The 24804-nt window shown below is 52.2% G+C and overlaps 1 protein-coding gene across 4 annotated transcripts in view; it reads left to right on the top strand.

Moving 5' to 3' along the window:
- Positions 1–23869, top strand: part of NDST1 (N-deacetylase and N-sulfotransferase 1) — a 78265-nt gene extending 54396 nt beyond the window's left edge. For all 4 annotated transcript variants that reach the window (XM_081303577.1, XM_081303574.1, XM_081303575.1 and 1 more), the window contains 13 exons: positions 3423–3917; positions 7262–7349; positions 8596–8750; positions 9377–9562; positions 11128–11256; positions 12041–12223; positions 13449–13545; positions 14630–14753; positions 16652–16826; positions 18539–18709; positions 19595–19704; positions 21710–21812; positions 22675–23869. In XM_081303577.1, the coding sequence (XP_081159703.1) occupies positions 3423–3917; positions 7262–7349; positions 8596–8750; positions 9377–9562; positions 11128–11256; positions 12041–12223; positions 13449–13545; positions 14630–14753; positions 16652–16826; positions 18539–18709; positions 19595–19704; positions 21710–21812; positions 22675–22794 (2136 nt within the window). In that variant the 3' untranslated portion in view covers positions 22795–23869. The remainder of the gene's footprint in view (positions 1–3422; positions 3918–7261; positions 7350–8595; positions 8751–9376; positions 9563–11127; positions 11257–12040; positions 12224–13448; positions 13546–14629; positions 14754–16651; positions 16827–18538; positions 18710–19594; positions 19705–21709; positions 21813–22674) is intronic.
- Positions 23870–24804: the final 935 nt, after the last annotated feature.

Genomic DNA, 24804 nt, shown 5'->3' with positions numbered 1-24804 from the left:
ACAGAAGCACAAAGTCAGACTGTCTCCATTTTTTGCCTTTTCTCCTGGACTCTGTACCCTTTCCTGCCATGAACTTCATTAAGTTTGATTCAGAGCCCCAGGCCTGAAAATCATCAGAATGGCTGATGTTTATCGAGAGCCTGCTTGGAGCAGTGCATTGCCCACATGCTCCTCGTAAATGAACTCGCTACACTCTGATAAGCCGTCTACCCAGGCAGGCAGATAGTGTCCTTATTTAAGAGAGAAGGAAACTGAGGCAAAGAGATTAAGAAAAGTGCCCAAGCTCACACCTCCAGTAAGTATTCTCTAGGATTTGAAGCCCAGCAGTCCAGCTCCAGAGGCCTTGGTCTTAACGACGTTGTGGCAAGTCCAGGAGTCCTGCTACCGTTTATTTAATAGAAGTCTGCATCAGAGACCACGTGCAGTGCACAGAGCTCTCAGTCTCACTACCAGGCAGTGGGCACAGGACATTGGGTGCAGCTGGTGCAGCAGAGTTTGTACCCTGTCTACCTGCGGTTCCTTGCTTTACAGAAGGGGAACGTGAGGCCCAGGAAGGAGTTTGTGCAGCGTCCCACTGCGGAGTCAGTGGCAGTTCTAAATTTTCCTACTCTTCTTACATTATTGCACATGACAAGTGCATATGATAGGCTTGTGATTTTTCAGCTCAAACTCGTGCCTCCTGGTAGTCGAGGCACATCTCTTGGCCCTTTCTGCAAGGGGGGCTTCAGCGCTGTGCCTTGGACTTGTCAAGCCCTGAGCAGCCTGTGGACTGTGGGGCTCTGGAGATGCTTGTGCTTCTGTTCCCACCAAGGCTGGACTCCTAGGGCAGTGTGAGAGCAGGGACTTAAAGTTCCATGTCCTGGGTTAAATCTTTCTGGCACTTAAAAGCAGAGTGACCTTGGGCAGGATGCTCAATCCATTTGTAAAGTGGGACTAATTATAGCTCCTGCCTTGCTGGTCTGTGTTGGAGATAAAACAAGACAATGGGCGGGAAGCAAGGAGCACTCTGCCTGGGACCCAGAGCCACAAAATAAATGGTGGCTCTCTTGTTTTGTCATTCTAAGTTCAGCCAACGTAGTAGTGGTGGCATTGTCTTGTGGCTTTGGCCAGTGTGCTCCTGTGAGGTCCTGGAGGGTGGAGTCCAGTTTCCTCCTCTGTAGCCCTAGTTCCTGGCACTGTCTTGCCCCATCTTTGTGACTCCAGATGCTCTGGCCCTGAACACACCTGGCATAGGCCTGGTAGGGGCTACCTGGCCTCTTGGATTAAGCACTTACATGTTCCAGACACTGAGCTCATTGCTTCTCAGGCATTATCATGTTTAATTTTCACAGCTGCCTTGTGAAGTGGGCACTTTATTTTCAGATAAGAACCTGAGGCTGAAAAAGTTAAATAGCTTTACCAGAGCAACATAGCTAGTAAGTCGTAGAGCCAGGATTTGACAACTAAGCTTGTTGCTTCTAATCTGACCACGGGATACCATGTAAGAAGAAACTGGCTAATGGGGGATCTGAGCCCAGAGAGGGGACTTGGGGTCCCCAGGGCACCAACCTGTTAATGCTTAAGTCTGTGAGGCCTCTGCCTTCCCATCCCTGGCTCAGGGCTCTTCCTTCCTGTGCCTGGGTGACCCCATTGGAAGAGCTAGTGTCTCCTGAGAGGGTCCTCAGAGCTGAGGAACAGAAGCTTTTACTCCTGGGGGTGCAGCCTGAAGTGGGGCCAGGCGGCAATGCCAGGCCAGCCACTTTGTTCCCTTCTCTGGCAGGTTCCTGTCATTGCCGACCAGGGTCAGCTATCAGCAACTTGGCTTTCTCTCTCTCTGTCTGGGCAGTGGGCTGAGCTGCCAGCACCTGGCAGTCAGCTCAGGGTTGGGACTTTGAAATGGGATCCTCAGCCCTCGTGCCCTGTGTGGCTTCCCAGGCCTTGGCACATATGAACAGGGTCTCTGGCCCCCACATAGCTGAAGCAGTTACATCCTTGGCCAGTGCTGACTTGGGCTGTGGGGAGCCTGGAGCTGGGGAAGGTAGCTTCTGAGGACGGGGCTTGATGGGACTTAGCATGGGGCTACCTCTGCGGCTGGCTCAGGGTGCTGCAGGGTGGAGTTGGCAGCTATCCCTGTGTGTGGAGCAACCAGTGTAGGCTCTTTATTGCAGTTTACAAGGCCAGGGTCCCAAAGAACTGTTGTAGAAATGGGAAAAAAGCATTGTCTATGGAGGAGACCAGTGCAGGGGACCCTTCTGGGTAGGCACGGTTTCACACTGGGGCACAGGGCTCGCCTGGGACTCACTCTTGGCTGTGTGCCCAGATTGGTGCCCACCCGTGCAGCCCTGATGGCACCTGCACATGAGTCTGTCTCCCTCCCCAAATTCTCCATATACTTTTTGTTCACTCATGGCTTGCCCGACCCACTCTTTCTCCACACTCATTCTCCACAAGACAGTCACATAGACCTTTTCAAGATAGATTGGAACCTGTCATCCCTGTGGATACTGTTTGATGTGGTCTTTGTTGGCTTCCTGCTGCTCTTTGTAGCCTCCAGGGTCCTTCAGGTCTGGCCTCAGCAGAACATTCGGCCTCATCTCCTCCTCTCCCTCTTGATTGAACCTCTACTACCTCAGGGCTTTTGCACTTTGCACTTTCCTGGGAGGTGGCTCCCGCCTTTCCCCTAGTTGATAACTCTTTCTTTAAATATTACCTCAGAAATCCCTTTCTCCGGAAGGCTCTCTGAGCCAGCTGACTGTGCCGCTTATCTATAACTGTGAATCTCCTCTCTGTAGCATGTGCCATGATGAAGCAGGAGCCATGGGCCTAGGGAGGAGGTGATGGAGTGATGTGGCTGTCTGTAGACCCCCAGGGAGCTGGGTAGCCCCAGAGACCTCACCACGCTGGCAGAGATTGGTGGGCATGGGAGCTATAAGAGGGTGGCCTCAGGGGTGCTGCCGGTGTAAGGGAGGTTGGGAGTGCTGTGTAGCAGAGTGTCTTTGCTTCCCCCCGCAGACAGTTCCTTTTCTCTGGCCTGGAGAAGAGTCATAACTGGCCAAGGCCAGGCAGTTTGGTAGCAGAGTCCATGCTGTCAACTGCTGGACTTTCCCCTGGTGATTTGGCTTTTCTGGGCCTCCGTCTCTTTATGTGTGAAATGGTCTGGTCTGACAGCGCCTCCACTGTGGGGTCACTGGGAGGATTAGCGGCATTCCAGCGTGCACAGTTCACGGACCCCCTGCCTAGTTTTGGTAAGCGAATCAGATGTGTTCACTAGTGTTCTATTGTAGGCAGAGGAGAGGGTAGACGGTTGAGCTGGGGCATGGCGAGCCTGCCCGTGAATGTTATGAATATTGTTGATGTTACAGTTTGGGGTGCATATCTGAGTTCCACGTTCCTTGGAGTTCCAGATCTGACAGCTGTTCCCCTTCCCCCCTGCACGGTTGTAGGCCAATGAGAACAGCCTGCTGAGCGCACAGCTCAAGGGCTTCCCCCTGTTCCTGCACTCTAACCTGGGCCTGAAGGACTGCAGCATCAATCCCAAATCCCCACTGCTCTACGTGACACGGCCCAGCGAGGTGGAGAAGGGCGTGCTGCCTGGTGAGGACTGGACCGTGTTCCAGTCCAACCACTCCACCTATGAACCTGTGCTTCTGGCCAAGACGCGCTCGTCCGAGTCCATCCCGCACCTGGGAGCTGATGCGGGCCTGCATGCTGCACTGCACGCCACCGTGGTCCAGGACCTGGGCCTCCACGACGGCATCCAGCGTGTGCTGTTTGGCAACAACCTCAACTTCTGGCTGCACAAGCTGGTCTTCGTTGATGCTGTGGCCTTCCTCACGGGTAAGCGCCTCTCGCTGCCTCTGGACCGCTACATCCTGGTGGACATCGACGATATCTTTGTGGGCAAGGAGGGCACACGCATGAAGGTGGAGGACGTGAAGGTAAGGCGGGCCTCGCGGATTCCAATCCTTGTGGCCCCCATGTGACTCCCTACCTGCACTTCCCCTGTGCTGTTATTCAAAATAAAGTCCCCCAACCCCACCACTAAGTTTATATTAATTCTTATGTTCAAAGCAAGTGCCATTTAAAATTTTGTTGAAGTATTTAAACATAGGACTTTTTCTTTTTTTGTGGGGGGATGGTGTACCAGGGATTGAACCCAGGGGCACTCAGCCACTGAGCCACATCTCCAGCTCTTTTTAAATATTTTGTCTAGAGACAAGATCTCACTGAATTGCTTAGGGCCTTGCTAAGTTGCTGAGGCTGGCTTTGAACTCGAAATCTTCCTGCCTCAGCCTCCTGAGCTGCTGGGATTACAGGCTGTGCCACTGCACCTGGCAGACACAGAAGACCTTTGCATCTTAGTGTAGAGTTGTGTGTGGAGGAAGAGATCCAGTCATCAGAACATGAAAGTGGGAACCGCAGTGTCAGCCATCTGCCTTTTCATCTAGATATGATTTTAAACTCTTAAAAATGTTTGTGTCAATATCAGAGTGCCCATAAAATTCTTAAAACAAAAATGGAGAGCTCAGATTACCATATGGCATATTTTAACTTAGGTCTATGGAGAGAGTGAATGCATGCATTGAATTCCAAAAGTGTTTACCCAACAGAGCTGTGTGTAAAGACACTTTTGCAAACCACAAGATTTTACACACGTGAGCTTTCACCGTGAAGGAGAAGCCTACGAATTAAGACCACTAAACAGTCTTAAAATGCAGTTTTCAGGTTACTTGCAAAGGAGATGACATCCGACATCCTAGTGTGAACGGGAATCAGAGTCGGTTGCTGGGAGTGGAGAGCACCATAACAATAAATCCAATGAAAACAAAACAGGGGATTAAATTCTGAGAGATGCGGCTGCCTGCTGACCGGTGTCCTCTCTCACAGGAGATTAGCGAGTGTTAGAAACATATTAGCACCAAACCAGGGCTCTCTTTGATGCTCCCAGGAGGCTTTAAAGAGACCTATGAGAGGCTCACAACTCTCCCTGAACAGATCTGCCTGGTGAGCTGTGTTCTCTGTCCACCTGAAATCTCTGCTACGGTGGCCCGGGGTCTGCAAGGACAGACCCTAGTAGAGTCTGTGTCCTTTTCTTGGTCAGGAGTACACTTTGTGCTTTTCTGTATAACCCCAAAGGAGAAGAATAGAGTGGATTGTGTTGAGGAGTGGTTATCCTGTAGGGATTTGAGATCAATTTGAGTCCCAGTGTGACCCTGGTTGACCAGGTGACACATATCACTCCCATCCCACCGCTGAGTGAAATGAAGAGATGGAATGATAGGGGATTTTAGGCTATTTCACAGCACTCCCAGAGGCTTCACAGGGGTGCCCCATGAGCTGGGTGGAGTGAGGGTCATGTTCTGATGGCCAGACACCATCCTCCATGCCTCCTGAGGAGCTGGACAGGGCAGCATGGCTTTGATTGTGTTTCTCCCTGGAATTTCATTTCTTGGAGGGCTGTCCTGTTGAAGAAAAATTGAAGATGACCTCTGCAGAGTCTTTGCTCTAAACATCTTCATATGCAGCCACAGTGGACCAACCTCTAGCAGAGTAGATTGCTCTGTTCCCTACTTGGGATGCCCTTTCCATGGCCCAGCCCTGCTGTCTCCTGCTTGGACCAGGCCCTTGCTACTGTGCAGGGGAGCCCTATGAAACTGTGGGCCAGGACTGGGCTCCAGGGTCGAGCCCACAGGGAAGTCAGTGTGTCTTCCAGTGAGCTCTGGATTGTGTAGTTAGGTTTCTTATTCTCCCCATTTCTAAAGTGAAAAGCATGATAACAGATTGGAGCAATTTCTGTGGAAGAATATAAATCGAGGTGCCCTCTCCTATGCTCTCAGCTCAGAGCAACCTGCAGAGTGCTTCTCCAGTGCGGGTCTCCTTACCCTTAAACATCCCTGTTAGTAGGAAAGGGCAGAGTAGTTTCTTCTTTAATCTGAACACAGGTGACCACTGTGGCCTTCTTTCATAGATGTACATGTCACCTTGTTAACTCCGCAGCACAGTTGACAAAATACCAACAGAAGCTGTTTATGTGGGTGCTGCACTGTGCCCAGCCCCTTCTGTGCACTACCTCATTTGGTCCTCCCGGTGGCCTATTTTTCAGAGAAGGGCACCGAGACTCAAAGAAGTGAAGAAGCCACACGACTGGAATATGCATGTCTAGCAGGCAGTGCTCAGCCTTGGTCAAGTGGTGACAATACTGTCCTAAGAGAGCCAGGATTTTATTTTGCAGCATGTCCTGAAAGCAGGGTTTGAGAGGTTTCCTGGCAGCCTGTGAACCCTGCAGTCCTGGCCCTAGAGTGTGACAGCACATCTGTTTCCCAAGGGCCAGCAGCCCTTACTGACCTGCAGAGACTGCGCGTGCCAGGCATGGGAACGTCATGGTGTTGGGCACACAGCACATCCCTGGACAGGTCATGATCCTTTGACATCAGCCTGGCAATCCACCAAAGGGGAGAAAGCCTTCCCATGTAGATACTGAGGCTTTCAGAGACAGTGACCACAGATGTTGTGATGGCCCCCATTTTTCATCACTTAACCAAACATCAGGTAGTTCGTTTTTCTTTCTTTTTTTTTAGTACTGGGATTGAACTCTGGGCACTTGACCACTGAGCCACATCCCCAGCCCTATTTTATATTTTATTAGAGACGGGGTCTCACTGAGTTGCTTAGCACTTTCCTAAGTTGCTGAGGCTGGCTTTGAACTCACGATCCTTCTGCCTGAGCCTCCTGAGCCATTGGGATTACAAGTGTACGCCACCTCACCCAGCAGGCAGTTTTATATACAGCATTTCACTTAATTCTCCCATGAGCGAGAAAGAGACCATCTTCATTGTGCAGTTGAAGAAACAGACCTAGAGGCGTCACAAAGCTTTTTGAGGACACATGACAGAGTCTGACTAGAGTCCAGGTCTTTTCGTGCTGGAGGCCTGGTGAAGGCAGTGCAGGCCAGTCTCCCCGCGTGCAGCCCATGTTGTCCTGCAGAGCCCTGTGCTAAAAGGGGCTCAAACATAGTGCAGTGCTCTGCTGTTAGCCCCTCGTTCTTAGTTACTTTTGCATAAAGGTCCCAGGTTTTCACACAATGCTAGGGATCAAACCCAGGGCCTTGTGTGGCAGTGGGAGCCCTACCACAGAGCCACACCTGCAGCCTTGCATTTGCATTTTTACTGGGCCCTGTCAGTTTTGCAGCTGGTCTTGCTGGAATGGGACACTTCTCAGGTCTCTGGAAGGAAGGGAGCTTCTGACTTCCTCTCTTGCCTTCCTTTCTCCTCTGCTGTCCCAGGCCCTGTTTGATACACAGAATGAACTACGCACACACATCCCAAACTTCACCTTCAACCTGGGATACTCAGGGAAATTCTTCCACACAGGTACGTAAGCCTGCCCTGCCCCCTCTTGGACAGACTTCCAGGGCTGTCCACACCCACAACCTTGGAGTCCTCTGCCATGATGCAGCAGCCGGGCTTGCCCATACTAAGGGCAAGTCTGCTAGGACCAGTAGGCCACAAGAGTAGTGAGAGTCCCAGGCAGGGGTCATTTGGGGACAAAATTGACAACAGTTTCCATGCCTCACTCCCTGACCTTCGGCTGTGCTGTCCTAGGTGGGGCATCTTCCCTTCCACTCCCCCTGCCTCATCCTTTTAAAATTATTTGTATTATTTCTGCTTATAAGAATAACTGGTTGAATTTTAAGAGCATTAAAATGTAGCATCGAAAATGAAGGTACCCTGTACTTGTACCTCCCCAGCATGACCAAGTTCTAAGTTCAGTTTGGAGTCAAAAGGATTGAATTTGAGGGCAGTAGGCCGCTTGGTTCATGCCTGCCTGCCTTCCTCTTCTGAGCCTTTCAAGTTCCTCCCATACTGCTTTTCTGGGACTAGGCAAGAGGGAACAGCCCTGTAGTAGCCTTGCCCTCTGTCTTCTGCTCAGGTCACAGCAAGGGCAGCTTCTCCTGCATTCTAGGAGAACATGTAGGTCAACAACGCAGGGTGGGGTGGGTAGAGGGGCAGGATGTGCAACACAGCCCCCAAGACAAACATGAGTGATGCTGCTGGGCCCCTGCATTTTGGGGTGTTGCTGGAGAACCCTCTATCCCTGAGGTGTGTCTCCAGCCCTTTCTTTGCAAATTTTGTTCCGAGGCAGGCTCTTACTGAGTTGTCCAGGTGGCCTTGAGTGTGTGATCCTCCTGCCTCAGCTCCTGGTTGCTGGCTTCAGAGCCACGCACTACCACACTCAGCTCTGCATTTTTCTTTTCTTAACCTTCAGCCTACTGTGGTGGTTGTGGTAATACATACAAGACAGGGGTTAACCATCCTGTGTATACACAGAGCCCTTCTACAATCCAGTAGAAGACAAATGACCTGTGTTCCCTATTGGAACAAAGTCAGGGCAGACATGTCAGAGGTGGAGGAAACCCTTGAGGCAGCTTGGCCAAAGTCACTCCTGAGTTAAGGACACACTCTAGATCAGAAGCCAGGGCTCTGGGACTCCATCTACTCCTGCACTGTTGCTCATGGCAGCCTCTGGATGGGCTATGCCTGCCCATCCCAGGCCTGGGCCAGCTTGGAGGGCCTCATGGCTCTGTGGGCCAGGCTGAGCTGTGTGCTGGGACTGCAGGTACTGATGCTGAGGATGCTGGGGATGACCTGCTGCTGTCGTATGTGAAGGAGTTCTGGTGGTTCCCCCACATGTGGAGCCACATGCAGCCTCACCTTTTCCACAATCAGTCGGTGCTGGCGGAGCAGATGGCCCTGAACAAGAAGTTCGCTGTCGTGAGTAAGATTCCCTAAAGGGCAGAGCTGGGTGGGCTCGGGGCTGGGCCTGGGGTCCTGGCTGCTGGTGTCATATTGCTTTTGCAATTTAGTGGATGGACTCCCACCAACATCTGTGTGCCCACACTGGGGCATGGGGGCAGGGCAGGGGAGCTGGTTCTATAGAGAAGAGCCCCACTTTGTAGACAGGAACAGAGGCTCAGGGAGGTCATCCCAGGACTTAAACCCAGAGCTGTGTGTGCCCTAGGCCCAAGCTACTACCCCCCGGCTAGGGTGGGAGGTACCAGCCTGGGTTCACTGGCCAACCAGAGGCAAGAGAAGGCAGGAAAGATCTCCACCTTATCCCTCGCTGTGGGGTACATGAGGCCTCTGAACTCGACCAAGAGTTGGGAGACCTGGGCTGTAGTCCCAGCTCTGCCTGCAACTCTGACTCAGAGATTCTGAGCCCCCCCCCCCCCCCCCCCCCGCCTCCCAGGCCTCAGCTTCTCCATCTGCGCCAGGAGGGCTTGGACCAACGGCCCTGCCGTCTTGGCCTCTGATTTTTCTCTTATGTTCTACCAAGGGGGAATAAGACCCAAAGGGGAAAGACCCCCGTGCTCATCCTGCCCTGGTCATCCCCTTCCCAGGAGCATGGCATTCCCACAGACATGGGGTACGCGGTGGCCCCCCACCACTCGGGCGTGTATCCTGTGCATGTGCAGCTGTACGAGGCCTGGAAGCAGGTGTGGAACATCCGAGTGACCAGCACTGAGGAGTACCCCCATCTGAAGCCAGCCCGCTACCGCCGCGGCTTCATCCACAACGGCATCATGGCAAGTGTAGCAAGTGGGCCACGGCAGTGCAGGGGTGGGGCGGGCGTGTGCTGTCCTAGGAGGCATGGCTGTGGCTGGCCGGCTTCGGGCTCCAGACCAACCCTTGCTGCTACTGTGGCTGGAGGCTCCGTCCCTGGGAAGGTAGGCTGCCAGTCTGGCTTGTCTCATGAGGAACTTCAGAGGGGTTCCTGATGAGGATGTAGGAAAGTCTTCTGATCCATTCATTTGCTCATTAAGAACTTCTCTTGAGCTTCTACTTGGGTCTTTCCTTTTTTCAGGCATTAGGGACACAGGCTCAAAACCCAGAAAGGTTCCTGTTCTTATAGACTTGATGTCCTAGTGGCAGAAAAAAAAATGTGTAAAGTATATAACAATCAGTCGGTGATAAGTGCCCCTCAGAGAATCAATGAGGAAGGGAGATGAGGGGGGCAATTTTCAATAAATGTTAGGAAGGACCTTCCTGGGATGAGCCATGCTACTATATGTGGAAGAGTGTTCAAGGCAGCGAAAACAGCAAGTGCAAAGGCCCTGAGGCTTTGTGCTGGGTGTGTTTGAGGACCAAGTAGGAGGCCAGCATGGCTAGAGGGGAGCAAGTTAGAGGCTGATGGTAGAGGATATCAGAGGTTGGGGGCAGGATGCTATGGGGTCATGTAAGGCTTATCATCAAGGCACTTCAGCTTTTAGTTAGAGATGGGGAGATTTTGAAGAAGCATGACATCATTCATACTTGCAAAGGTTTTTATCATTTCTTGTTGTGTGAAATGGAGAATATAGGGTACCAAAGAGCAGACAGACCAATTAGGGGCCACTGCCATCTTCTAGCCAAAGATGGTGGTTGCTTGGAGCGGGGTCAAGAAAGTGATCATCTATTGGACATGTTAGAAGTTCCTTCCATTGAGATCTGCTGATCAGTTGGCTATAGGATGTAGGAGAAAGAAGAGTCCAGGCTGATCTCAGGGCTTCCAGCCTGAGACACTGGAAGAACGAGCTATCATCAGTTGAAATGGGGCAGCTGTGTGAAGACAAGGTTTGTGCATTTGTCTATGAATCTCCCTGACCATCTGTCCATCCCTCCATACATCTTCTCAGTACCAGGGACTCATATTAACTCTGGGATGAGGTGGTGACAGGCTAGACCCATTCCCTGTTCCCTCAGAGCCTGTTTCCTTAGGGGAGATCACATTGAACTGTTAAGCCAGTGCATGACTATGAGTGTGACCAGATCAGGCTCTGGTGTTGTGAGAGGGCTTGCCAAGTGCCACTGGAAGAGTTGCTTTGGAGGGTCAAGGATCCTTACTGCAAATGGCCCAAGTTTCCAGAAATGTTCTTACTTTGTTATTTTGGGTCCTACTTATTATTTTGTGCAGAAAATAGTAATGGAGTCTAAAATGTCAAGGGCCTGTGGTTCACCTAGGGGAATGTCACAGGCTACTGGGTCTTTGGGACCAAGTACCTGCCAGGAGGTGGCCACACAGGAGGCTGCCTTTCTGTGGAGATACCCCACCCCATCTCCCACTGCCATCCATGCCAGAGGTACCATAGCTCCTTTCCTCATCCCCTCCCAGGTCCTCCCACGGCAGACCTGTGGCCTCTTCACCCACACCATCTTCTACAACGAGTACCCTGGGGGCTCCAGTGAACTGGACAAGATCATCAATGGGGGCGAGCTCTTCCTCACCGTGCTCCTCAATCCTGTGAGTGCTCCATGGTCTGCAGCTGATGGGAAGCGAGGCTGCAGGGCGGCCTGTCCTTGGCTGCAGGGACCTCCCTGGCTGGGAAAGACCGGAGAGGCTGCCTTGAGAACCTGGAGGTTGGGACACCTGCTCCCCAGCCCTGGCACTGTCAGGGTCACTGTGTGACCTTGACTAATGGATTGGAGCTTTCTTTTTCTTTCTTTCGTTTTGCTCTTTTGTTGTTGTTGTTCTTTTTAGATATACATGCTTTTTCTTTCTTTCCTAATCCTGTACTTTAATACAGGCGTATTTGCATTTTTGTGTTTGTTCTCTTTCCAGTCTTTGTCCCTGTGTGTATATGTGCATGTGTGCTCGCACACGCGCACACACCCCCCCCCCCAAAACCTTTTTGCTCGAGCTTTCAGGGCATTTCTTTCCTTATCTTCAAAATGGAAATAATCACCTGTACTTTAATACTATTAAATAAATGTCAAGTGGTTGTTTTGTTCAGTTCTCTGGGCTTAGTACCTTTTTTCCACACCTCTCCTCGTGATTACCAAGACAAAACACAGAGCTCCCGCCTCAGGTCAGCCTCCCACCTTAGGGTTGAAATGCCTGGGGGTCAGTCAGACCTGGATTCATCCCTGTCTGTACTCAGCCCATACATTGAGTTGGTGGCCTTGGGGTATCTTGCCCTGGTCATCAGGTGGCCCTGCAAAGTGAGGCAGAGGTGAGGTCGGAGGTGGGGGTAAGGTGGCTCAGATGCTAACCGGCTGCTCCCTCCCTCTCCCCCTCCCTGGAGCAGATCAGCATCTTCATGACGCACTTGTCCAACTACGGGAACGACCGGCTGGGCCTGTACACCTTCAAGCACCTGGTGCGCTTCCTGCACTCCTGGACCAACCTGCGACTGCAGACGCTGCCGCCTGTGCAGCTGGCCCAGAAGTACTTCCAGATATTCTCTGAGGAGAAGGACCCACTGTGGCAGGTGGGGACAGGGAGGCCTCATGCCTCGTTGCAGGGGTGGAAAGTCTTCTGCTCATAGGCTCATGCTCCAGGGCTGTGAGGGCTCAGCCTTCATATCTTCACACTCTCTCCCCAAGGGAACCCCAGGGGTCTGTTTGCTTGTCAGTGTGGGCACGCTCCCTCTCGGGAACATGTATGTGCACACATATGTACATGTGCACCTCCCCACAGACCTGTACATATCCATACTCATACACAGCCCTGGAAAGAACAACTTTAAAAAAACCTGTGGAGCTGGGTGTGGTGGCACACACCTGTAATCACAACCCCTTGAGAGGCGGAGACAGGAGGATCACAAGTTCGAGGGCCTTAACAAGGTCCTAAGCAACTTACCGAGACCTGCCTCAAAATAAAAAGGGCTGGGGATGTGGCTCAGTGATCAAGCTCCCCTGAGCTAAATTCGCAATACACATACACACGCACACACAAAGCCCTCAGTGAAAAGCCCACAAGCCCCGTGGTTGAACATAGAGCAGGGAGTGTGGGCAGCACCTGCCCTGCCTTGGTCAGACTCAGGTCATCTCCCAGCCTCTATAACTACAGCAGGCTCTGAGCCACCTGGGAGGGAACTCACGGGGAGGGTTTGGGGGAAACCAGTTCTTGGGAAAGTCTGCACCTGGGGGTTGTTAAAAATAGGAAACAAGACCTGAGAATGGTGGCAGTTTCAACAGTTCAGACCCGAGGTCCCCTTGATTTGTGGGCCAATTCCAGCCTGTGGTCTGCTTTTGTAAAGACAGTTTTCCTGGCACACAGCCATACTCGTTCTTGTGAGCATTCTCTGTGGCTGCTTTCATGCCCTCGCAGCCGAGTTGAGAAGTTGCAGCAGAAGCTGGACAGTACCCAAAGCCCACGATATTTACCAAACACTAACCAAGAGATTTACCAACTTCGCGGGGAGAGTTTGCAGACCCCTGGTCCAGACACTGCTTGCCCAGTTCAATTCAAGTGCTTGTGAGTTCCCATTATGTGTCCAGCATACAGCTGGGCATTTCGCCAGACTCTGTGGGACACGTGAGACTAACCAGAAATGGTCCCTGCCTGTTGCAGCCCAAGTGTCTGGGGGTGAGAGGTGGCAAGGCCACATGCAGACACTGTGCCTGTCGTTCAGCACTGGAAGGGCCACATGGTCCTGGGAGCCTCTTCACTGGGTTTTGGGCTTCCCTCACATCCTCCCAATGTTGTTTTAGGACCCCTGTGAAGACAAACGTCACAAGGACATCTGGTCCAAGGAGAAGACATGTGACCGCTTCCCAAAGCTCCTCATCATTGGTCCCCAGAAAACAGGTAGGTCTCCCCACCCTTCACCCATCCTCTCCCAACACCTGCCATCTCAGCCACAGAATTCTAGGGACCACGTTCCCTTGGTCCCACTCCCCAGGAGTCTACCCACTCCTTCCCCAGAAGCGAGAGTAAAATTTGGGGGAATGTGAATCTCCCATCAGTGTGGACATGGGACGGGGATGGATGGGATGCGCATGGCATTCTCCTGGTTGTCCTGAACTGCAGCCTCAGGGACCTCTCTCTGTGTCCTGGCAGCTTATTGCAAGTTTAAGCAGTGCTGGTAAAACTGGCCCAGTGCAGGGTGGGCTGTGACCAGTCAGCCGTGTCTAGCAGAGGTGCAGGTAGGGAGCAGTGACATGATCGCCGGGCATTTGCCACCCACGTGAGTCTGTAAGACTACTCCCAGTTTACAGCTCAGAGAGGTTGAGTTTTCTCTAACACAGCAGGTTAGGAAATGACAGTGCCACACCCTGATCTCTGTGACCCCAAAGCTCATATTCTCAATCACCAGACTCTATGGCCTCCTCTTCTGGGTGCTTCTGTAGATATGAACCATGGAAACATGCCATAGGGAATGAATGAGGAGTCTTTCTAGGGAGGAGGGAGGAGCGGAGCTGGAACAGGAGGCATCAGAGCCAGAACTTGTGGGTCTTCAGAGTTCCACGTTAACACAGGGAGGGCCTGGGCGGGGGCTTTTCCCAAGTGCCAGGGGACAGAGGTCTCGAGCAGAAAAGGCCAGCAGAAAGCATCTAGTTCTAATTCTAAGGAGACAGCAGTCAGTGGGACATGGCTGTCGGAGTGCTGTGAGGAGGAGTCAGAGGACAAGCCCTTGTTTAGGAATGAAGAAGGCTGTAATAGATGAGTGCTGTCTGCAGGGTACAGGTGTTGGGGTGTCCACATGCAGGCCCTGTATTTGCCATCCTGGATGTAGTGCAGTTCCTTGGACAGACAAGAAGACCAAGACCCAGAGAAAGGCAGGAATTTTCCCAGGTCCTTGTAGAGAAAAGGGGGAGTGAGGCCCAGAACCCAGGCTCCATCCTTGAGTTGGGGGTTCGGCTGTGGGCTCAGCTGCCTCCCATCCCTACAGGCACCACAGCCCTCTACTTGTTCCTGGGCATGCACCCGGACCTAAGCAGCAACTACCCCAGCTCAGAGACCTTCGAGGAGATCCAGTTTTTTAATGGCCACAACTATCACAGAGGCATTGACTGGTGAGTGAGCCTCTCGATCTATAGCAGGACAGGAAGGCCATTCCAGAGGTGGTGGGGAGGTCACTGTGGCCACAGCAGGAAGCAGCTGCTGCTTGTTCACACACAGCTACAGTTCCTATAAACAGGGACAAGGCACAGTGACCCTTGAGTCATGGTGGGAGTGTTGTCACAGGCAGGGTGCTCCATGAGGAAGCCCTTTGCCCCTTTGCATTATCGCCTGGGACAGAGACTGCTGAAGGCAGGGTCGAGTCCCTCCCTGGCTTGTACAAAACATCCTGAGTCCCAGAGGAGGGGAGGAACTCACACAAGGTCCCAAGGTCTGCTGGTGACAGAGCAGGGACTAAAATCCAAGTGCTCTGGCTGACAACTGGCCCTTCCCACCCTGTGTGGCCAACTGTGGAGAGAAGATGTTCCTGTGGGCCTTTGGAAGCACTGGCTGAGTTCTAGGGGGCACCGGGGGAGGTAGTTAAAGTGGAGGCTGCCCACCAGAACCTTCTACAGAGGTGACCGTCAGTGTGCACTGGGGGATAGCTTGGGCTGGTTTTACTCTCCAGTTTCTCAGTTTGCATCTTTCCCTGCTATTGCCTTTTTAAACCTTGTATGTACAGGTGTGACCATGATGTAGTGTTGTTATAATGACAGATTGCCTGGAGGGAGAGATTGTGTGCCTTCCCTTTGCTCTTTGGTGTTTTTCTCTCTTTTATCTACCTATCTTCTCACTGTCCATCTGTCTGTCTACCTGTGTGTCCATTCAGCCATCCATCCATCTTTCTACATCTCTCAACATGTCTAGTCTCTTACCTAAAACCCCATGTGACCAGATATATTATTGGAAGTTACTGTTGTGTTTTGTTTTAATAAAGGTAATATGGTGCAAGCCATGTAGGTAGCAGTCTTCAGTAGGGCTGGGGGCAGCACCCGCAGCAGTACATTAGCATGTCTGTAGTAAGTGTGGCTGTTTATTACCAGGTAAAGTAGAAAAGCCAAGTTGGCTGCCAAATGTCTTTGCTGTAGCTTAGGAAGCAAAAACTTCTGTTTTCTGAGCCTTCTCAAAGTAGGTATCACAATCAAGATATAGAAAAGTGAGAGAGGGAGATTCTATGACCCCATTCCCAAGATTTTGATTCTGTAGGTAGGTCTTAGTTGGGGCACAGGAATCTAAAAAGCTCTAGGCAATCTGTAAAGGGGTCCTTGGGCCCCCTCGAGAAACCCCATTTTATGGGATGGAAAACCTATACCCTTAATTAGGGAATATTTGGCTTCCTGTGAATCCCCAATTGCACCTGATTCTACGTGAGTAGGTGCTCTTGGGGGAGTCTGGGCAGTTTGTTTAGTCATCACTGTGGCCAGGATATGGGACAATATTCTCAAAAATTGTGCTTAGCAGACTGGGGAGGGTGGCAGGTGACCCTCCCCTTTGTCTCCAGGTCCATAGAGACAGACTGGACATCATCCCAGGTCAGGAAAAAAGCTCCAGAGGGCAACCATCCTCTCCGGGCTGGTCCAGTGTGGGCTAAGAGGGGAACCACTCTGAGCCCCATCCTGCCCCCTAGAGGCAGAGTTAGGGCCTGCCAGTTGTGCTGTGGGAGCCTCCACTGGAGATGAGTTTAGGATAAAGGACAGAACCACCACCCCATGCCTGCAACCCCATCACACCCACAAATCCTTAGATCCTCCTGATCCCACAGCCTCCACTGAAAAGGCACGAATTTGACTAGGGAGACTGCCAGGTGACCATTCTCTCTAGAATCAGCAAGTCCTGGTTTGGCTGGAGCAGTGTGCCCTGCTTGCTTTCTGAGGATGCTCTACCCGCTGGGACACTCGCTCTCACACTGCTCTCCTGGGGCCCCTTCCTCATGAGTCTTGCCTGTGAACACCCCTCTCTGGGCTTCCTGCAGGTACATGGAGTTCTTCCCTATCCCTTCCAATACCACCTCCGACTTCTACTTTGAGAAAAGCGCCAATTACTTTGATTCGGAAGTGGCGCCCCGGCGTGCAGCTGCCCTGTTGCCCAAGGCCAAGATCCTCACCATCCTCATCAACCCAGCTGACCGGGCCTATTCCTGGTACCAGGTGAGAGCATGGTAGAGTTCCTGGGGGCTGGGATCTGTCTGATGCTCATTTGCTGAGCGAGTGCTGATCAGATGCTGCTGTGTGCCAGCCCTGAGCAGTGTGGATGTGGCGATGGGTAAGAATAGAGCCTGTCTTCATGATGCCTCTAGCCTGGTGCAGGTGACTGGCAGAAGTTGATGCTGAAGGGCAGCACCAGTTACTGGTCCACCCCTGAGCTTCAGAGGGTCCTGCTTGTGACTCTGGCATGGACATGACTTGGAGGCTGATTAGACCTTGATGCAGCCTAGATTTGCAAACAGTGGTCGGCCACGCTGACTGCGTCTTCTCTGCTGGACACTAGTGGGGCGGGAGTGGGAACTCAGAGGACAAGACACAGGACCTGCCTTTTTCAGAGGGAGAGTCCTGAGGATTGAACCCAGGGCTTCTTGCGTGCCCAGCAAGTGCTCTGCCACTGAGCCACAAGCCCAGCCTTTAAAAATTTTTATTTTGAGACAGGGTCTGGCTCAATTTATGTTGCTAAGGCTGGCCTTGAACTTGTGATCCTCCTGCTTTAGCCTCCCAAGTAGCTGGAATTGCAGGTGTGTGCCAGTGTGCCTAGCTCAGGACCTGCCATTCCTAGTGGATGTCTGATCAGGGACAGCAGTTACCTGGACTGCAGGACATCTCCAGAGGGATGAGTCCTAGTCTCTACTGGAGACATGTTAAATGGCAGAGCTTTCTTTAATTTCTATGACCTGATTGACTTCCTTAAGTGCAGTCTTCTGGGCTTATAGAAATGCTTATAGACCTGTCCCCTGGGCTCTGGGGACAGGCCCGTCCCTCCTCTGCTTGCCAGTCTTCCTGGGATTATGCCATGCTGCCAAGTGCTTTGATTCAGAAGTACCTTTGGTGACCAAGGCCAGGATCCTGATCACCCTCATCAGGCCAGCAGACCAGATCTATTTGTGGTGTCAGGGGACCCCTGGGCCTTAGCGTGTGGTTATGGGGGAGGTGTCCATTATTCCAGCCAGGAAGCTGTCTTTCCAGTCTGGCCACTTTGGGTGGCTCTCTGCCACCCTTTGGTCCTCTTCCCTTGGTTGCTTCTGTACTGCTTCATTGGGCCGTGCTGTGTCCTTTGCAGTGCTCTGGCGCCATGTCCTCCCTGTTCCAAGTCCCTCAGACCTCTTGCCTCTCTTCCCCTTCCTGAGCCCTCTCTGCTTCTTGTCCCCAGATTCGTGCCCTGATTCTGCCTTTCCTGTGCTCTGACTCTTCAGGGGAAAGTCCCACCAATACAGTTGGCCACATCCCCATCCTGCTGCGCTTGTGCTCCCACCTCCTGGCAAGGAGCAGGGCGCTGGCTGGCCACTTTTATGGGGGACATTAGGGTGTCAGAGGTGAAGCAAGTCCCATGCTAGTGACAATGCTTGACTTCTGCCACCTCACTGGAGCTTTACAGGAGTTTCTAGAAAGCAGAGGAAGGCTTCGTGTGTGTGTGTGTGTGTGTGTGTGTGTGTGTGTGTGTGTGTGTTCCCTTCACACAGAAGAGTAAACTAACACTCAGCAAGGTACTTCCCAGGGGCCAGCCAATGAGGAGAGGCAGACTCAGGACTTGGGCTCAGGCCTCTTGCTTCCAGCTAGAATCTTCCAGTACCATGTCCCATCTGCTGTCCCACAAAGGCCTCCTCCTTGGTTCTCCCTGTGACATGCTCACCTCCCCCCTTTGCTTTGCTCAGCACCAGCGAGCCCATGACGACCCAGTGGCCCTGAAGTACACCTTCCACGAGGTGATCACAGCTGGCCCTGCTGCGTCCGCAAAGCTGCGTGCCCTCCAGAGCCGCTGCCTGGTCCCTGGCTGGTATGCCACCCACATTGAGCGCTGGCTTAGTGCCTTTCACGCCAACCAGGTAATTCCCTGCCCCTGCCCTTTGGGAGGGTGAGTTCTGCCACGGTGGCAGCTGGGATGAGGAGGCTAGGGTGTGCTGGAGGAAGTGAGAGCCTAGCTGGAGAGCGGCACAGGTCAGATTCCATGAGGCCTTTCAGAGAACCCCCCTGAAGTCTGGAGCTTGAGATTGGGGTGTGGGCTGGAAGCTTGTTGAGAGGTGGAAGAAGGAGGTTACAGGGATACAAAGAGTAGGCCAGGTTGTTCTGTGTGGCACTGGGGATTGAATCCAGGGGTGCTTTACCTCTGAACTACATCCCCAACCACCCCTCCCCTGCCTTTTTTTCTTGGTACTGGGGATTGAACCCAGAGGCACTTAACCACTGAGCCACATCCTCAACCCTTTTTATGTTTTGAGACAGGGTCTCTCTAAGCTGCTTGGGGCCTTGCTAATTGCTGAGGCTGACTTTGAACTCACGATCCTCCTGCCTCAGCCTCCCAAGTCTGAAATCACAGGCATGTGCCACCATGCCTGGCATCTCCAATCCTTTTTATTTTTCATTTTGAGACAGGGACTTACTAAGTTGTCAAGAATGGACTTGAACTTGCCTTGGCCTCCCTAGTAGCAGGCGTGCACCACTGCATCTGGAGTAAGCAAGGTTTTTTTGATCATTTAAGTTCTGGGAGAGATTGATATGGGCCAAGGGGAATTGGCAGAGAGCAAGTAGTTAGACCACAAAGGACTGAGTCTTGGGAACACCTGCCATTCAGAGCTGGAGGCAGAGGCAGATTAGAAAGCACAGACCCCAACCCACAGCCAGGCCACTCCTGCTGCCGAGGCCTCTGATCCTGTTTTGCCCTTTAGGTGAAAGCAAGTCCAGATTACTTTTCTTCCTTTCGTTCTTTCTAGATTCTGGTCTTGGATGGCAAACTGCTGAGAACAGAACCTGCCAAAGTGATGGACACAGTGCAGAAATTCCTTGGAGTGACCAATACCATTGACTACCACAAAACCTTGGCGTGAGTACTGTATTGACCATACAACAGGGTGATTTCTCTGTTTTTTGGCACCTGGGCCAAAAAAGACAAAGGCTTGAATAATAATGGGGGGACACAACTTAATTAGAGTTGGCAAGTTTGAGAAAGTATGCAGCACTGCCCTGATGGCCATTCAGCAAGAAAGCTAATATCAATATGTTATTTTAATAAAAAATCATATTAATAAAAGTACTAACTTAAGGAAAAGGGAGGTGATGAATCTGTTCTGCTCCAGTCAGCCCACCCTGGAGTATCCTCTTCAGTTCAGTTCTGTCTGGGCTGAACATTTTCAGAGTGTTAAACCCTATTTCCACAAGAGTTTCCTAACATTAGACTTTGACTTATAATATGATTTCAGGAAAAGGAAGCTAGAACTATTGTTGTCGGTGGCCAGTAACCCCACTCACCCAGAACCTGGTGCAAGTGCACCAGGAATGCCTTCTCACGGTGAGGAAGGCCACCCTGTGCCACCAGGTGGGGGGTTGGGGGAGAGGCTGCCTCCAGAGCTGTGTCATAGAGAAAGGACACACTTGGCTGGAGGAGGGGCCCCAAGAGAAGGTGGAATAAAGCCCCCTGCCTGGCGCTTTCTTGGGAAATCTTACAGCAAGAATATTTCCTGCTAGCCAGGCTGGGTGGAGCACACCTGTAATCCCAGCGGCTTGAGAGGCTGAGAGTGGAGGATCGCGAGTTCAAAGCCAGCCTCATCAACAGCCAGGTGCTAAACAGCTCAGTGTCTCTAAATAAAATACAAAATAGGGTTGCGGATGCGGCTCAGTGGTCGAGTGCCCCTGAGTTCAATCCCCAGTACAAAAAAAAAAAAGGAATATTCCCTCCCTTTCTCACTGGGCTGGAGGTTGAAAGTGGAGAAGGGTAGGGAAGTCAGATCTTCATGTCAGAACAGAAAGCAGCGGCAGCCCCGGGCGGGCCCTGGTGTCAAAGAGGCCTGCTCAGGACCGCAGACCCACCCTTAGCTCTGACCCTGGGTGAGTCCCTTAGCCTGGGGCTTGGCTTCCCTCACCTGTAAGATGGGGTTAAGGAGTATGACTCCTCCCGAGAGCATGAGTGTGGCGCTCTTGGCTTAGAGCTAGATGGTGCTGACTGCTAGTGTTATTGTCATCGTCATCGTCATCTTATGCCTACCCCATCACCGTGTGGAATTCTTTACCTCTCTTCCCTGCCACATGTGTGTTCTGCTTGCCCGATGCCCTCGGGCTCAAGACCCTCTGGTGGCTCCTGAGCTTCAGTGCCCATTGGGTCCCCGAAGGCAACATGATGTCACACACGGGAGTTAGTCCTGTACTGTCATTTCTGAAAGTTACTCCAAAATTTGAAACTCTCCAGTGCCAATGCCTTAGCATTTCTTAATTAAGATGCAAGTTATTTAAAAGCAAAAATCTTAGACTAAACCTTTTCCCTATACTTGAAGTTGGGACAGGTAAGAAGACTTCTTTTTTTTTTTTTTTAAGAGAGAGAGAGGGGATCTTTTTTGTAGATGGACACTACACAATGCCTTTATTTATTTATTTTTTTATGTGGTGCTGAGTATCGAACCCGAGTCCCGCCGGTGCTAGGCGAGTGTTCTACCACTGAGCCACAATCCCAGCCCCAAAGAAGACTTCTTGACTTAAAAAAATAATAATAATAATGCTCAGAAAACTCTTCCCTGATCATGCAGGATGGGAATGGGTCCACGTTATGGATTGCTGGAGGAACTGGGGCTGCTCAGCCCCAACAAAAGAAGACTCAGAACACGGGACCTCCCTCTGATGGGGAGAAGTGAGGGTGTGTTTAGTGTAGCGCAAGGGCAAAACTTGAGCCAAGTGATGGCATATATCAGCTCCACAGTGGGTTTGGGTGCAAGCATGTGTACAGGGGGGTGGACTTCCTTAGCTCCTGGGTGCTGCTCTTCCTAGATCTGTGCACAAAGCCCTGGAGTGGGGAAGGGATAGCGGGGCCAACTCCATCCAATCTTTCCTCACCTCTACAGGTTTGATCCAAAGAAAGGATTTTGGTGCCAGCTGCTTGAAGGAGGAAAAACCAAGTGTCTGGGCAAAAGCAAAGGCCGGAAGTATCCAGAGATGGATTTGGACGTAAGTGGCAGAAACCCCACCTGTGGCAGCTGGACAGGTGGGGAGCTGTCCCCATAATGGACAGAGCCTCTATCTCCTTTGTTTTCCTCTGACACATCGCCAGTTCATTTTATTTTTTATTTTGAGATAGGGTTTTTCTAAGTTGCTGGGTGTCTATCTAAGTTGCTGAGGCTGGCCTTTAACTTGTGATCCTCCTGCTGGTATTATAGGCATGCACGACCGTGCCTAGCCCTTGGGCAGTATTCTTAAGAGGGAAGAAGACAGTCTTGGCCATGGTGGATCAGAACTGATCTATTAAAACAAGTTTTCAGTACCTACCCTTCTGCTAAGGGCTGTGCTGTGAGGTTTTAAGGATAACAGACAGGTCCTCACCTTCAAGGACGCCTAGTCCAGGGGGAGATGAGTCACATATAGGGCTAGAATAACGGCAGGGAGAGCTTCCTGCAGGAAGAGGTGCATCCTGTGCTATGGGCATTCAGGATGGGGTGCGCTAGAAGCTGGGGTTGGGAGGGGAAGAAGGCTTCCAGAGGATGGGCAAGGGTCTCTGGAGTTGGAGTCCATGCCACAAGATTTGGAGCCATGGAATGGAAGGATAGGCCATTATCATAGGAGAGGACTGCATAAGATGAGGGTGCAGACTGCATCTCATGATATCTCCTTAACCTCTGGCTTGAAGAGTTCTCTCTCCTCCCTATCATGAGAATTCTGACCTTGTGGGCGAGAGTTTGCTGCTCCTGTGCCAGGGCTTTCTGGGGAGCCTGCTATCTGTAAGAGGATGATATGGGCCAGTAGGACAGCAAGGCGGGGCCCACGCCCACCACCTCAGCTCATTGCCCCATCCGAGCTTTCCTTCCTGTTGCAGTCCCGAGCCTTCCTGAAGGACTACTACCGGGACCACAATGTCGAGCTTTCCAAGCTGCTGTACAAGATGGGCCAGACACTGCCCACCTGGCTGCGGGAGGACCTCCAGAACACCAGGTAGCTGCAGCCACCACAGCCAGACTGAACGTTGGCGGGATGTCCCGCCGTGCGCTGAGCCAGACTGACCTGCAGAGAGGGGAGCGGGCCAGGCAGCGTTCTATGAGCAATACTCTGCTGAGGCCCACGTGGGGCCAGGAGAAGCCAGGCGGGCCCACAAGCACCTCCAAGCATCCACTGCTGGGTCTGTGACCTACAGGACCACCCTCCACCAGAGGTCCATTCTGTGCACAGCCTGTGCTGGGAGGCTGCTTCCTGTTGGTGGAAGGCCACTTCCTGGTAGAGGGAGTCTGTGAGACTCTTTTCTGGCCCTCACTGTGCTCTACTGACCACCCCCTCTTCCTGCCTCCACCACCCCTGCTGCAGCAGGGCGTCTCCTCAGTATTAGCTGCCATATCTTCCCTGTTCTCCAGACAGGAAGGGAGAAGAGCCCAGCTGGGCCTTTCGCCAACCCAGGGGGAGAGACTGAACATGGCTCTGAGTGTTTTGAGGCAGGCCTTTCACAGGGGTCAGCTGGGTACCCAGAGGCCGTCTCTAGGCTGCATGTAAGGGCAGCCACCTTGGAAGAATGCTGATCCGCCACATTCGGGTCAGTACCTTCACATCTCACCTTCCCTTTTTGGGGAATGAATCTGGTTCCTCCAGTATCCACCCAGACCTCAAGGCCTCCTGCAGGGCCTGGGGCACTGCCATGCCATGTGGGCCCAGAGACTCCGGCCTCGACCCCACCCCCTGGCTGCACCCTGGGTAATGACAAGCGTGGTTTCCTGTGGTAAAAGGAGGCTGTTGAGGAGTCTGCAGTATACACGTTCCCCTGTACATACCTTGTCCCCACACCACCACCTCGGCCCCGGCAGACATGGCAGAGAGCTCACAAGACTGCCGCCCGCTGCTTTGCCCCAGACACCTGTGGCCGAGGGTTCTCAGAGACCCCTTAACCTCTCAAATACTAAGAAGCTAAAGTATTTTAATATTTGGGTTTTGTTTTCTTGGTGCCAGAGTTTATACCCTGGGTGCTGGGGTCGCACTGTGTTTTATATATATATATATATAATGTGTATATATATATATTATATTTTTTTTGGTTGGGTTTGTTTTTAATTCAGTCGTACACAATGGTGGTAAGCCCCAGCCTCAAAGGATGTCATATCTTAGTGCTAGAGAATAAGATGGAAGGAGGGAGGGTGTGTCTTCACGTGTCTGGGGACTCAAGGAGACCGTATGGAGGTGCCCTTGGAGAGGTCTCTGTTCCCTCTCTCAAGTGCCACAGCTGTCCTAGGCCTGCCCTAGGGGGACAGTGGTGGTGACATGGACAGGGAAGACTAACTCTAGGATATCTGGCTTCATGAAGCCCAGGAGTCTGGGGGTGGGGTTGTGGCCAAAGGAAACAGCCGGGGCTAGGGTGGTAGAGCTGGGGCCCCAAACTGGCCTGTCCCTCTCCCCTCACATGGTGCTAGGTTGGGAGCTGCCCTGGGAGCAGGGGTGCCCACTGGGACTCACAGAGTGTCTCCAGGCCCCCTGCAGACCTGGGATTTCTGGGCTGCTTTCTGCTTGGGTTCTGCTCCTGCCCCCCTTCTTTTAACAATGTGAAGTGACTGAGGCACCCAGGGAGGTGCCTCTCCCTGGCCCCTCAACTGCCAATTCAGCTTCCACCTGACACCCGGGAAGTTCTTTCTGGAGAGCCTGGTCTTATTCAGAAGATTCTGGCATCTTGAGGTTGGAAGGGTCCTTCAGCAGGTATAAAGTGGGTCCAGGAAGCAGATGGCCTGCTTGGCTGATGTCACAGGGCTAGTTGGAAGCAGGGCCAAGAATTGAACTCAGGGACCCAAATCTGAGTCCAGTGCTCTTCTTCCAGTGCCACACTGCCTCTGAGCCCACCCTTGGGACGCTACTCTGTGCCAGGTTCCTTTCCCTCCCTCAGTCACAACCGTGGTCATTCCAGGATATGGGGACAAACCACTCCTTCCCAGCCAGGTGCCTTTGAGCCATCTCATCCCCAGATCTGCATTCACTT

The sequence above is a fragment of the Spermophilus citellus genome (genome assembly GCF_964194105.1).
Source record: "Spermophilus citellus genome assembly, chromosome: 1".
NCBI classification, from domain to species: domain Eukaryota; kingdom Metazoa; phylum Chordata; class Mammalia; order Rodentia; family Sciuridae; genus Spermophilus; species Spermophilus citellus.
The sequence above is the reverse complement of the archived record's forward strand: the minus strand, read 5'-3'. Positions and strand labels throughout refer to the sequence as shown.